Raw genomic sequence first — 13,104 nt, 5'->3', positions numbered from 1 at the left:
ACTCTTTGGGTTCTGTCGCTTAACCAACTACAGATCCATCTAACAGTAGCATTGCATAGCCCACATTTTATTAGCTTCTTTGTTTATGGGGAACCTTGTCAAAGCCATTACTAAAATAAATATATATGCTACACCCACAGCATTCCCTTTAGCTAGAGAACCTTGTGACGCTATTAAAAAGAGAGAGAGATAAGTTCGTCTGACAAGACTTTGCTTCTCAGAAATCCATGTTGACTTTCTGTGGTTATGGCCTTTCTTTATGTCATGAACCTCTTTACAGGTGTAAACATACTTGATATACAATGCTACTCCACCTTTTCTGTTGGTCTATTTTTCCAAAATAGGTTTTATTCCTTTCTTACTACATTTCAGACAAAAGACCATGTCCCACCAGGGTTCAGAAATACCAATTACATAGTATTTGCTCTTTTGTATTAAGAGTTCAAGCTCATCTTGTTTATTTCCCATGCTTTGTGCATTAGTGTAGAGACACTAAAGATCATGGGGCATCCTTCGCAACTCCCTATTTAAGAGCTTTCCCTTCTCTTTGTTGTGTTCTTGAACTTCTTACAAAGTTCTCTATGACATTTGGGATGTTCCCTCCTGAAAAATCCCTGACTATCCAAATGCTGACTCCTTCTACCAAATAATTCGATTTAAAGCCTTCCTGATCGGATTTGAGAAACTCTTCACAAGAACAGCAATATTTTAAGGGAATCGATCTCAGGCCCCATTTACACTGCCATATAATCCAGTTTCTGATCCCAGATTATCTGCTTTGAACTGGATTATATGGCAGTGTAGACCGGATGGTGGTGCTGCTGGATGGTGGGAGTCAGCTGCATTAAAATCACTACTGACCGAGTTCGAAGCCAGCCTGGGTGAGAGTTATCTCCCAACCATTTGTCTAGCTTGCTGTCGACCTTTGTAGCCTGAAAGACAGTTGCTTCTGTCAAGTAGGAAATTTAGGTACCACTTACTCGGGGAGGCTAATTTAACTATTTTACGACGCCATAAAACTCCCCAACAGCATACAAAAGAATGAGGAAGTACTCCATTGGTGTGACGAGTGGATGGTGAAGCGACCGCTTCCCTGTTGGCCAGAATTCAAAGTATACCCTCATGAAGTTGGAAAGTTAAATAGTGCCTGTGTGTCTGTCTATCTATATGTTGTGTGTCTGTGGCATTGGATGTTTGCCATGTATATGTGCATTGTGATCCGCCCTGAGTCCCCTGCGGGGTGAGAGGGGCGGAATATAAATACTGTAAATAAATAATCTGGGATCAGATACTGGATTATGTGGCAGCGTAGATCAGCCTCAGAGAGGCAGGAAGTGAGAAAGGAGAGAAAGGAGTCCTCAAGATGACAAAACTTGGGTAACAATTCAGTTCTTAACAGAATCCTATATTCCGAGCACTGCATTTATTATGCACTAGCCGTCCCCTGCCACGTGTTTCTGTGGCCCACTCTGGTGGTCATGGGGGTTCTGTGTGGGAGGTTTGGCCCAATTCTATCGTTGGTGGGGTTCAGAATGCTCTGTGATTATAGGTGAAGTACAAATCCCAGCAACTACAACTCCCAAATGTCAAGATTATATTTTCCCCAATCTCCACCAGTGTTCACATTTGGGCATATTGAGTATTCATATAGAGTTTGGTCCAGATTCATCATTGTTTGAGTCCACAGTGATCTCTGGATGTAGGTGAACTACAACTCCAAAACCAAAGGACACTGCCCACCAAACCCTTCCAGTATTTTCTCTTGGTCATGGGGGAACTGTGTGCCAAGTTTGGTTCAATTCCATTGTTGGTGGGGTTCAGAATGCTCTTTGATTGTAGGTGAACTATAAATCCCAGCAACTACAACTCCCAAAAGACGAAATATTTTTTTTTTTAGTGAAGGACATACATTGGGTTGTGTCCAAATTTGGTGTCAATTTGTCCAATGGTTTTTGAGTTCTGTTAATCCCACAAACGAACATTACATTTTTATTTATATAGATGGAGAAAAGAAAACACCTGAGGTAAACTATGCCAAGAAGCTTCTCATTGAAAGTTTAATAAAACACTAGCTTATGTAACTAGCGTTGGCCACAAATCCATTTTCTAATGGGATTATTCAGAAAATCATAAACCATAAACATATATTTATTTTCACATTTATAGATATAGTTAGTTCTTTACATTTGCTGGGATTAGGGGCATAAGATTAGGGGATTAGGGGCATATTCCTGCTTCTTGGCAGGGGGTTGGACTGGATGGCCCTTGAGGTCTCTTCCAACTCTTTGATTCTATGATTCTATGATTCTAAGATGCGCAAGAAAGTAGAGAAAAATTAGGAATCTCTAATCCACCTCTATGGTCAACTTTATATTAATCAAATAGGCAATTAGCAACAGTTAAACCCGTTGATGTGGAGGGCCAACTGTACAGAGTAAATGCACTACAGAGCCATCCTGGTGAATTGCATAGATGCCTCTCAGGGTATCCGCAAATGCAGACTGGAATCTATTGAGGCACAAATGCAATCTTTAGGTGATGTTTCAGGGTTTTCCGGGAATGAGAGATTGTGATTCATGTAAGATGATCCAGTGGGTTTGCATGGCTGAGCAGGGATTCAAACCCAGATCCATAGGCCTTTAGTCCAATGCTTCCATGGGTATACATTCCATACTGATTTCCAGCCCAATATTTGCAACCAGAGGAATCAAACCATTAACAGGCGAATAATATTTTTTTATTAAGACTTAGTCATAAATCACGGAAGAATTAGCAATAGTGTATCAAATGGGCAAACTAGACCTTAGGTGCATCCACACAGCAGAGTTAATGCTATTTGACACTGCTTCATCTGTCATAGTTCAATGCTGTGGAACCCTGGGAGTTCTAGTGCTGGGGCCCCAGCACTCTTGAGTAGAGCAGGCTAAAAAACTTGTAAAACTACAACTCGGATGGCTCCCATAGCAGTTAAAGTGGTGTCAAACTGGGTTAATTCCACAGTGTAGATACACCTGAAGAGTAGAAACTATAAATTCTAGGATTCCATATTGCAGAGTTAATGTGGTGTCAAACTGCATTCATTCTACAATGTAGATCAGGCACTGGCAAACTTTGGTCCTCCAGGGGTTTTGGACTCCAATTCTCACAATTCTTAACCGCCTAAATGGGTTGGCTGGAAAGACATGTGTTGGCAACTGATTGGCTGAGCCAGAATTCCGATTGGCTGCTGTCTCTGGCATGCTGCCGAGACAAATGGTTTTAACTGCCACTTTCACCCCGGAGAGTGAAGAGAGCGCTGACTGGAAACAGCCAGGAAGGAAATGGCTGCCAACTCTCTGAAGCCTGGTTATTTCTAAGGCATGAAGCATATTTTAAAGACTTATTTTCTCTGTTCTCTGTGTGAATTCAGAGAGACTGCATTCATTCTACAACAGGGATGAGCAAACTTTGGCCCTCCAGGTGTTTTGGATTTCAACTCCCACCATTCCTCACAGCCTCAAGCCCCTTCCTTTTCCCCCTCAGCCGCTTAAGCGGCTGAGGGGGAAAAGGAAAGGGCCTGAGGCTGTGAGGAATGGTGGGAGTTGAAGTCCAAAACACCTGGAGGGCCAAAGTTTGCCCATGCCTGTTCTACAGTGGAGATGCACCCCTTGCTTTGGGGAATGGTTGGAATGATCAGATTTGGATCCCACCAGAGACACCAAAAAACGTGGCCCTCCAAGGTCATGATTTGTGAGGTTGTGAACTTGGACAGACTGAATTTAGAGGGATATCTAGCAAAAGAAGGAAAGATCAGAAAAAAATGGCTGAGCATTAAGAATTAGAGTAAGGAATATTCCAGGTGCACCGCCAACTCAGGCGCTTCCACGTTTGAATTCCTGCGCTGGTTTTCTTCTCGTTCATCCAGACCTCGAATTCGCAGGTGTGTTTCTGAAGGCGAAAGAGAAATATTGCACAGAATATTGAAATAATTGTAAGAAGTCAAGTTTAACAAATGAAGAATATACACACACATATGTACCTCTTTCAAGGCTGCACTCTCACCCTGAGATTTCTCAGTTCCTCCCCAGAGAGAGGAGCAAGGACCACTCACACTGCAAAACTATAGATTATGATAGCGTTTTCGGGCCTTAAGGTAAAGGTTTTCCTCTGACATTAAGTCTAGTCGTGTCTGACTCTAGGAATTGGTGCTTATCTCCATTTCTAAGCCAAATAGCTGGCGTTGTCCATAGACACCTCCAAGGTCATGTGGCTACCTTCCCGCTGGAGTGGTACCTATTGATCTACTCACATTTGCATGTTTTCAAACTGCTAGGTTGGCAGAAGCTGGGGCTAACAGTGGGAGCTCACTCCGCTCCTCGGATTCAAACCGCCAACCTTTCAGTCAGCAAGTTCAGCAGCTCAGGGGTTTAACCCACTGCACCACCAGGGGTCCCTTATCTTCCTAAAAACTGAAATTTGTAGTTTGGGAGGGCACTACAGCTCTTTGCAAGAGTTTTCCTAAACTAAAAATCCTTGCATGTAGTACTTTTTAAAAAAGTTCTAACTGGTGCCTTATCAAACTGAGCCCCCACGATTCCATAGCACTGAGTCATGGCAATTAAAAGTGGTATCGAATTGCACCAATTCTAAAACGTAGATGCACTCATAGCAGAATTATAGCAGTTTGAGATCACTTCAGCGGTCATGGATCCTGGGACTTGTAGGTTTACAAGGTCCTTGGCTTTCTCTGCCAAAGAAAGCCTCGCCAAACTATACATCCCAGGGTTTGATCACATTAAGCCATGCCAGTTCAAATGGTGCCAAACTGCATACAGTCTACGGTCCAGGAGGAGCACCCTTTCTTTGTGAGGCCCAAAGATCTTTTGAAACTACAACTTCCAGGGTTCTACACCATTGAGCCATGGCAGTTAAAGGAGTGTTGAACTGCATTTGTTTACAGTGTAAACGAAGAAACCAAAACAACCCAGTGTAACGTCAAATTCCAATGCCAGCTTAAACCCAGCTCATGGAGAGATTTGCCCATAATTACATTTATTGTGACTATCAAATCAATCCTTTTGAATTAATTCTTGTCCTTGGGTGCATTTACACTGTAGAATTAATGCGGTTTCGTGCCTCTTAAGCTGCCATGGCTACAGAGTCCTGGCTAGGTAAAGGTTTTCCCCTGACATTAAGTCTAGTTGTGTCTGACTCTGGGGTGTGGTGCTCATCTCCATTTCTAAGCCGAAGAGCCGGCGTTGTCCATAGACACCTCCAAGGTCATGTGGCCAGCATGTCTGCAAGGTGCACCATTACCTTCCCACCGGAGCGGTACCTATTGATCTACTCATATTTGCATGTTTTCAAACTGCTAGGTTGGCAGAAGCTGGGGCTAACAATGGGAGCTCACCCCACTCCCCATTCGAACAGCTGACCTTTCGGTCAGCAAGTTCAGCAACTCAGCGGTTTAACCTGCTGTGACACTGGGGGCTCCCTAAAGTGGTAGTCCTGGGAGTCCTGGGGTCATGGGAGTTGTAGTTTTACAAAGTCCTTATCCTTCTCAGGCAAAGAGCGCAGGTGCTTTACCAAACTATAGCTCCCAAGATTCTATAGCATTGAGCCATGCAGTTAAAGTGACATCAAACTGCATTAATTCTACAGTGTAGTTGCATCTTAATTCCACTCACCTCCTTTTCGGCCTTTGGGGAAACTTCACATTTTTCTAATTCTGCTGCTGGCAGGTCATATGCCGTCTTCTTTTCGCAATTTGTTTGCGCCAGTACGATGGTCAGGAAGTATTTGATGCCTTCCACTGCCTGGGGAAGGAAAATGAAATAAAATCTAAGCTTGGCTTTGTTTGGAACAGTTTGGAAACCAGATTGTTAATTCATATAGTTGGAACCCTTTCGGGGACTGTTGTGCATCATCCCAATTCATTAACAGGGTCTCTTTGCACCCTGCAAATAAGGTAAGAAGAAACAGAATCAGAGTTGAAAGGGATCCCCAAAGGTAATCCAGTCTGACCCTGTTCTGCCATGCAAGAAGGCACAATTGGATCGAAATGGACCCAGATATCCACATGGCCACGTTAGCATGAACAGGATTGGGATCTGTAGATCCACAGACGATGGTGTGTTTGCCCTCCTCGATAGATGCCATCACTGTGCCTAATAAAAAGATATAAATAAACACAGGTTTCCGCCCTGAGCAGCTTCCAGACTGCAATGGGAAGCCGGGAGAGACTGGTTGGGTATACCACTTTATGAGCTCAAGTGTGTCTTTATTTGGAGAGAGTTACGTGTGCACGTTAACTGCAAATATTTAAAAATAGAGAAACCGGATTTTGAATCACTTCAGCGCGTTTACCAGCTGTCGCAGGCACTCCCCTTTTGCCAACATGATTCATTTTTAATTAGGGTTATAAAGATGATTTGCAGATTTTCTCATTTTTTAATGAGAGAAAAAGAGCTTCTGGACATCGTGCAAAGGGATTTTTCATTTCTGCACATCCGCAAAAAGAAAAGGAAAACCAGCCATTGCTAAAAAGCTTGGTTAAGATTCAACATCCAAACCTTAATTGCATGAGTGGACAAATTGCAAAGATGTGTCTCAAGGCACCTCCTGGTGCAAATTACATATATGGTTAGGTTCCTTCTTTGCTAGGCAGTTTGTATTAAAATTAATAAAATAACATCTCGTTATCTATCTAGCTCTATACAAAACTTTGGACTTCGAGTTGCCTTCAGTCTGAAATGACTTGAAGGTACACAACAATCCTATTCAACTTACTCTCTCATCAGGCAAAAGCAGGCCCACACTTCCCACTGAAATACTGGTCAGTTTAGGTTGGTTAAAATTGGTCTTCGTTTTAAATGTTTTATTGTTCTTTCATGCTTTGTTTGATTGTTTTTTCATGCTTTTTGTGCATAGGAATTCATTCATGTTTTGTATGTTTTCTGCACTTTGGACTACTTTGACCAGGGACCGCTTTGACCGGGGACCAGGGACCACTTTGAGCAGGGACCCTGGACCACCTTGACCAGAGACCACCTTGACCAGGGACCACTTTGACCAGGGACCCTGGACCACCTTGACCAGGGACCACCTTGACCAGAGACTACCTTGACCAGAGCAGGGACCAGGGACCACCTTGACCAGAGACCACTTTGACCAGGGACCAGGGACCACCTTGACCAGGGACCACCTTGACCAGAGACCACCTTGACCAAGGACCGCTTTGAGCAGGGACCAGGGACCACCTTGACCAGAGACCACCTTGACCAGGGACCACTTTGAGCAGGGACCAGGGACCACCTTGACCAGGGACTACTTTGAGCAGAGACCACCTTGACCAGGGACCACCTTGACCAGTGACCAGGGACCACCTTGAGCAGGGACCACTTTGAGCAAGGACCAGGGACCAGGGACCACCTTGACCAGGGACCACCTTGACCAGGGACTACTTTGAGCAGGGACCAGGGACCACCTTGACCGCAGACCACCTTGACTAGGGACCAGGGACCACTTTGACCAGGAACACCTTGACCAGGGACCACCTTGACCAGGGACTACCTTGACCAGGGACCACTCTCCAACATTAGTACCAAAAGGGTTACAAATCAGTTTTTGGTCAACTTTAGATTTTGGTCAACTTTGGGGTGCTGATTCAGAAAATTGCATTGGTTAGACCACATCAGCTCTCATTTCTGATAGAGAACATATGCCATCCAGTAGTCACCATCTGCTCGCCCACAGAAAACCATATTTAATAATCTAGAGCTGATGTGGTAGTAGTAATCTTTCATGGGTGGTTAGCCTCTCCCCTCCTGACATTTCTGTTGCCTCAGCTCTGTAAGAGGGTTTCGCGAGACCAGTTGTTCTCGTTGCCGCATGGTTTTGAGGCAACGGTGTAGTAATGGTGAGGCCTCGGACCTTATTTTCGTTCTTGCAGACCACTGGTGGTCCTCAGACCACAATTGGGAACCACTGCTATATATCTATCCTATCCTATCTGTCTATATCTATGTATTTAGATTAGGCCGGGGAAAACTTTGGCCCTTCAGATGTTTTGGACTTCAACATCGACAATTCCTAACAGCTGATAGACTGTAAGAAATTGTGGGAGTTGAAGTCCAAATCTCCTGGAGGACGGGCCAAAGTTTGCCCATGCCTGATCTAGATCTATAGTTAGTCACCCATCCATATCTATCCACAGTATATACTGTATTTCTTTGATTCTAAGGCACCTTCTACACTGTCACATGAAATCCACATTATCTGCTTTGAACTGGGTTATTTAACAGAAGAAGGGGCCTGAGACACACTCTCCCCCCATACAAAATGGGGTGCATCTTAGAATCACAAGTGCTATATAATATGTGTGTGTGTGTTGTGTGTGTGTGTGTGTGTTTCTGTTGGTGGTACTGAAATTAGTGTGCCATCTTACAATCGATAGTGTCTTAAAATGGAAAAAAATTGTATCTATCTATATCAGTGTTTCTCAAATTGTGCTCCTCCAGGTGTTTTAGACTTCAGATCCCAGGAATCTCTGCTGTTAGGAATTGTGGGAGCTGAAGTCCAAAACATCTGAAGATGCACAGTTTGAGAAACACTTCTTTGGTTTTTCGTGTCAGGAGCGACTTGAGAAACTGCAAGTCGCTTTTGGTGTGAGAGAACTGGCCGTCCACAAGGACGTTGCCCAGGGGACACTCGGATGTTTTCATGTTTCACCATCCTTGTGGCAAGCTTATCTCATGTCTCCACATGGGGAGCTAGAGCTGACAGATGGGAGGTCATCAATGTTCTCCCCAGATTCAAACCGTTGACCTGTTGGTCAGCAGTCCTATCGGCACAGGGGTTTAACCCATTGTGCCACCGGGGGCTCCACTGAGAAACACTGATCTAGATCTATTGTGCACTCAATCCTGTAAGGACATTTCTGATAAGCAAGTGGGCAGATCTCCATAATTGCATATTAAATTGCTTTAAATTATAATTACATATTAAATTGTCTGTAGCCTCCAACAATTCCTCCTCTGTACATGAGGCAGGGCATAGTGGACAAGCATACAGATGCTGAGTTGTCTGTTCTGCTCCACAGTCGCACAAGGAATGGGATTCTTTTAGGTAGTGCCATTTTGCCAGGATGTCTTTTGATCTGCCCACTCCGCTTCTGAGTCTATTCATATTGGAAAGGACATCATAAGGAAGAGGGAGCAGGCTTGTTTTCTACTGCCCTGGAAACTAGGACTAGGAAACTAGGAAAGGAGGCTCCATCTGAACATGAGGAAAAACTTCTGACTTCAAGAAGAGCTGTCCAGCAGGGGAACTCTCTGCCTCGGAGTCCAATGGAATCTGGGATCTGGGAGAGTGTCATACAGGGAGCATACCACCCCTCTGTTGTGTCAGCTCCACTGGTTGCCGATCCAGTTCCGAGCACAATTCAAAGTGCTGGTCTTGACCTACAAAACCCTATACGGGTCCGGCCCAGCGTATCTGTCCGAACGCATCTCCCTCTACGTCCCACCCCGGAGTTTGAGATCTTCTGGGGAGGCCCTGCTCTCAACCCCACCTCTATCACGAATGAGGTTGGTGGGGACAAGGAGCAGGGCCTTCTCGGTGGTGGCCCCTCACCTGTGGAATTCACTCCCTGGGGAAATTAGGTCATCGACATCCCTCCTCTCTTTCAGAAGGAAATTAAAAACATGGTTGTGGGACCAGGCTTTCGGGCAATCTGGCGGTTAGATAAGGACAATTATGACCAGGATTGATAGTATCTGACAATGTGGAATTAATTACGGACTCTGAGATGGCGAAGGCTGAGTATTAGATTGTTTTTATTGATGTATAAACTGACTATCTTAGAATCATAGAATCATAGAATCAAAGAGTTGGAAGAGACCTCATGGGCCATCTAGTCCAACCCCCTGCCAAGAAGCAGGAATATTACATTCAAATCACCCCTGACAAATGGCCATCCAGCCTCTGATTAAAAGCTTCCAAAGAAGGAGCCTCCACCACACTCCGGGGCAGAGAGTTCCACTGCTGAACGGCTCTCACAGTCAGGAAGTTCTTCCTAATGTTCAGATGGAATCTCCTCTCTTGTAGTTTGAAGCCATTGTTCCCTTGCGTCCTAGTCTCCAGGGAAGCAGAAAACAAGCTTGCTCCCTCCTCCCTGTGGCTTCCTCTCACATATTTATACATGGCTATCATATCCCCTCTCAGCCTTCTCTTCTTCAGGCTAAACATGCCCAGTTCCCTAAGCCGCTCCTCATAGGGCTTGTTCCTCAGACCCTTGATCATTTTAGTCGCCCTCCTCTGGACACATTCCAGCTTGTCAATATCTCTCTTGAATTGTGGTGCCCAGAATTGGACACAATATTCCAGATGTGGTCTTAATTGTTATAATTGCTGTTTACATGTTTTATCCATTATTATGTTTAGATGACCCATGTGGTCTCTTCCAACTTTATGATGCTATGAGTCTGGACTCCCTATTGATTCCAATGTCTATTGATTAACTGGGAAAATGAGTTCTTTTGGAGAGTGAAAGGGTGGAAAATCCGATAAATGGACCCAAATGCCCTTACCTGGCTCTCTGCACTCAGGACGTCGAGTCGCTTGAAATAATACTTGTTGGCGCTCTGCGTGTTGAAGGACTTCACAGCTAAGGCCACGGCCTTCTGGACCTCAGGGTTGGAGATGGGCATTTCCACTCGGGGGACCTCTGCTGCGGTGTCCTCATCGGGCACCACTGGGGGCACCACCAGGAGCAGGAAGGCGAGGGCACCTGCCAGGAAGCTCACCTGTGCCATGGCTGGGCTGTAGCAGAATGGGCAGAGGCATGAACAGCTGGGCTTATAAAGAGGCAGAGGCCACGCCCACCCTGCCAGGCCAGCCAATGAATGGACAGAGGAGGATAGAGAGTTGAGCCAGCCAATGGATGGGAAGCTAAAAGATGAATGAGCAGAGAAGGATGATGAGGCCACACCCACCAAAGGAAGAATGCCCACCTGGGGATGCATCAATGGCCCTTTCACAGCCATAGATCAATGCTATGGGATCTGGGAGTTGTTTTTTGCAGTCTTTGGCAGAGTAGGCTCAAGGCCTCGTAAAACTACACCTCCCAGGATCCCATCACTTTAAGCCCAGGCAGTCGAATGAATGCAAGGACTCTGGGCAGCCTCTGCAATCCAAGGGAAAGGCTTTGCCACAATTCCTGGCACTCATCCCAATGCTATCCATGGCTGACCCCGCTTAGCTCCCAAGATCAGGCCTTGCAAGAGTTGAAGAGTAAGCAGCCATGTATTGTCGAAGGCTTTCATGGCTGGAATCACTAGGTTCTTGTGGGTTTTTTCGGGCTATAGAGCCATGTTCTAGAGGCATTTCTCCTGACGTTTCGCCTGCATCTATGGCAAGCATCCTACTTCCAACAGACCTTCTCAACCTCTGAGGATGCTTGCCATAGATGCAGGCGAAACGTCAGGAGAAATGCCTCTACAACATGGCTCTATAGCCCGAAAAAACCCACCTCTCAACAAAAGTTTGCTCTAGGCACTGTCAGGCCATTATATGCTAATCAAGGTGGTCAGTTGAAACATTCACACCTACTCCAGCAGACAAGAGTCCTTCGTCCCACCCTGGTCATTCCACAGATATATAAACCCATTTTTCCTACTTCCAACAGACCTCACTACCTCTGAGGATGCTTGCCATAGATGCAGGCGAAACGTCAGGAGAAATGCCTCTACAACATGGCTCTATAGCCCGAAAAAACCCACAAGAACCTAGTAAGCAGCCACTTTGAAACATTGTGGGCTTGACCGGAGGAGTGGGCAGGAATAATAATAAACATAATAATAATAATAATAATAATAATAATACTCCTGACCTCACAATCGTGTTAAAAAACAAAGTATGGATCAATGTATTGTCGAAGGCTTTCATGGCTGGAATCACTAGGTTCTTGTGGGTTTTTTCGGGCTATAGAGCCATGTTCTAGAGGCATTTCTCCTGACGTTTCGCCTGCATCTATGTCAAGCATCCTCAGAGGTAGTGAGGTCTGTTGGAATTAGGACAATGGGTTTATATATCTGTGGAATGGCTGGAGTGGGGCAAAGAGTTCTTCTCTGCTGGAGCTAGGTGTGAATGTTTCAACTGACCACCTTCATTAGCATTTGAAGGCCTGGCTGAGCCTGGGAAAATGTTCTGTTGAGAGGTGTTAAGATGTGCCTGGTTGTTTCCTCTCTGCTGTTGTGCTGTTGTAATTTTAGAGTTTTTTTTAATACTGGTAGCCAGATTTTGTTCATTTTCATGGTCTCTTCCTTTCTGTTGAAATTGTCCACATGTTTGTGGATTTCAATGGCTTCTCGGTGTAGTCTGACATGGTGGTTGTTGGTGTGTCCCAGCATTTCTGTGTTCTCAAATAATATGCTGTGTCCAGGTTGGTTCATCAGGTGCTCTGCTATGGCTGATTTCTCTGGTTGGAGTAGTCTGCAGTGCCTTTCGTGTTCCTTGATGCGTGTCTGGGCGCTGCGTTTGGTGGTCCCTCTGTAGACTTGTCCACAGCTTCATGGTACATGGTAGACTCCTGCAGAGGTGAGAGGATCCCTCTTGTCCTTTGCTGAACGTAGCATTTGTTGGTCCAGCAAAAGATTTTCCCAGGCTCAGCCAGGCCTTCAAATGCTAATGAAGGTGGTCAGTTGAAACATTCACACCTAGCTCCAGCAGAGAAGAGCTCTTTGCCCCACCCCAGCCATTCCACAGATATATAAACCCATTGTCCTAATTCCAACAGACCTCACTACCTCTGAGGATGCTTGCCATAGATGCAGGCGAAACGTCAGGAGAAATGCCTCTAGAACATGGCCCTATAGCCCGAAAAAACCCACAAGAACCTAAAGTATGGATCATCAATGTCGCAATCCCAGGTGACAGCAGGATTGCAGAGAAACAACTGGAAAAGCTGACAAGATATGAGGATTTAAAAATCGAACTGCAAAGACTCTGGCACAAGCCAGCCAAGGTGGTCCCAGTGGGGATAGGCACACTGGGTGCAGTGCCTTAAGACCTTGGCCTGCACTTAAACACAATTGGCGCTGACAAAATGACCATCTGCCAGCTGCA

At 45.2% G+C, this 13,104-nt stretch overlaps 1 protein-coding gene across 1 annotated transcript; it reads right to left on the bottom strand.

The window, feature by feature from the left end:
* Window positions 1-3,558: 3,558 nt before the first annotated feature.
* Window positions 3,559-10,898, bottom strand: LOC132766157 (cystatin-like). The gene is made up of 3 exons (XM_060760530.2): window positions 10,569-10,898; window positions 5,667-5,795; window positions 3,559-3,927 (listed from the first exon to the last, which is right to left on the bottom strand). Exons 1-3 carry the CDS (start codon window positions 10,791-10,793, stop codon window positions 3,811-3,813), a joined length of 471 nt encoding a protein of 156 aa, XP_060616513.2. The 5' UTR covers window positions 10,794-10,898; the 3' UTR covers window positions 3,559-3,810.
* Between the last annotated feature and the right edge of the window lie 2,206 nt (window positions 10,899-13,104).

Source organism: Anolis sagrei, chromosome 2, assembly GCF_037176765.1.
Source record: "Anolis sagrei isolate rAnoSag1 chromosome 2, rAnoSag1.mat, whole genome shotgun sequence".
Taxonomy (NCBI): Eukaryota; Metazoa; Chordata; class Lepidosauria; order Squamata; family Dactyloidae; genus Anolis; species Anolis sagrei.
Note: the sequence above shows the minus strand (reverse complement) of the source record. Positions and strands in the feature narration are given on the sequence as shown.

Excerpts from the sequence above, each read along its gene's own strand:
- LOC132766157 (XM_060760530.2), bottom strand. The coding sequence starts at position 10,793 with ATGGCACAGGTGAGCTTCCTGGCAGGTGCCCTCGCCTTCCTGCTCCTG. Across the intron at positions 5,796-10,568 it reads TCCTGAGTGCAGAGAGCCAG|GCAGTGGAAGGCATCAAATA; the intron begins GTAAGGGCATTT and ends TTCCTTCCCCAG. Across the intron at positions 3,928-5,666 it reads CCCCAAAGGCCGAAAAGGAG|AAACACACCTGCGAATTCGA; the intron begins GTGAGTGGAATT and ends TTTCGCCTTCAG.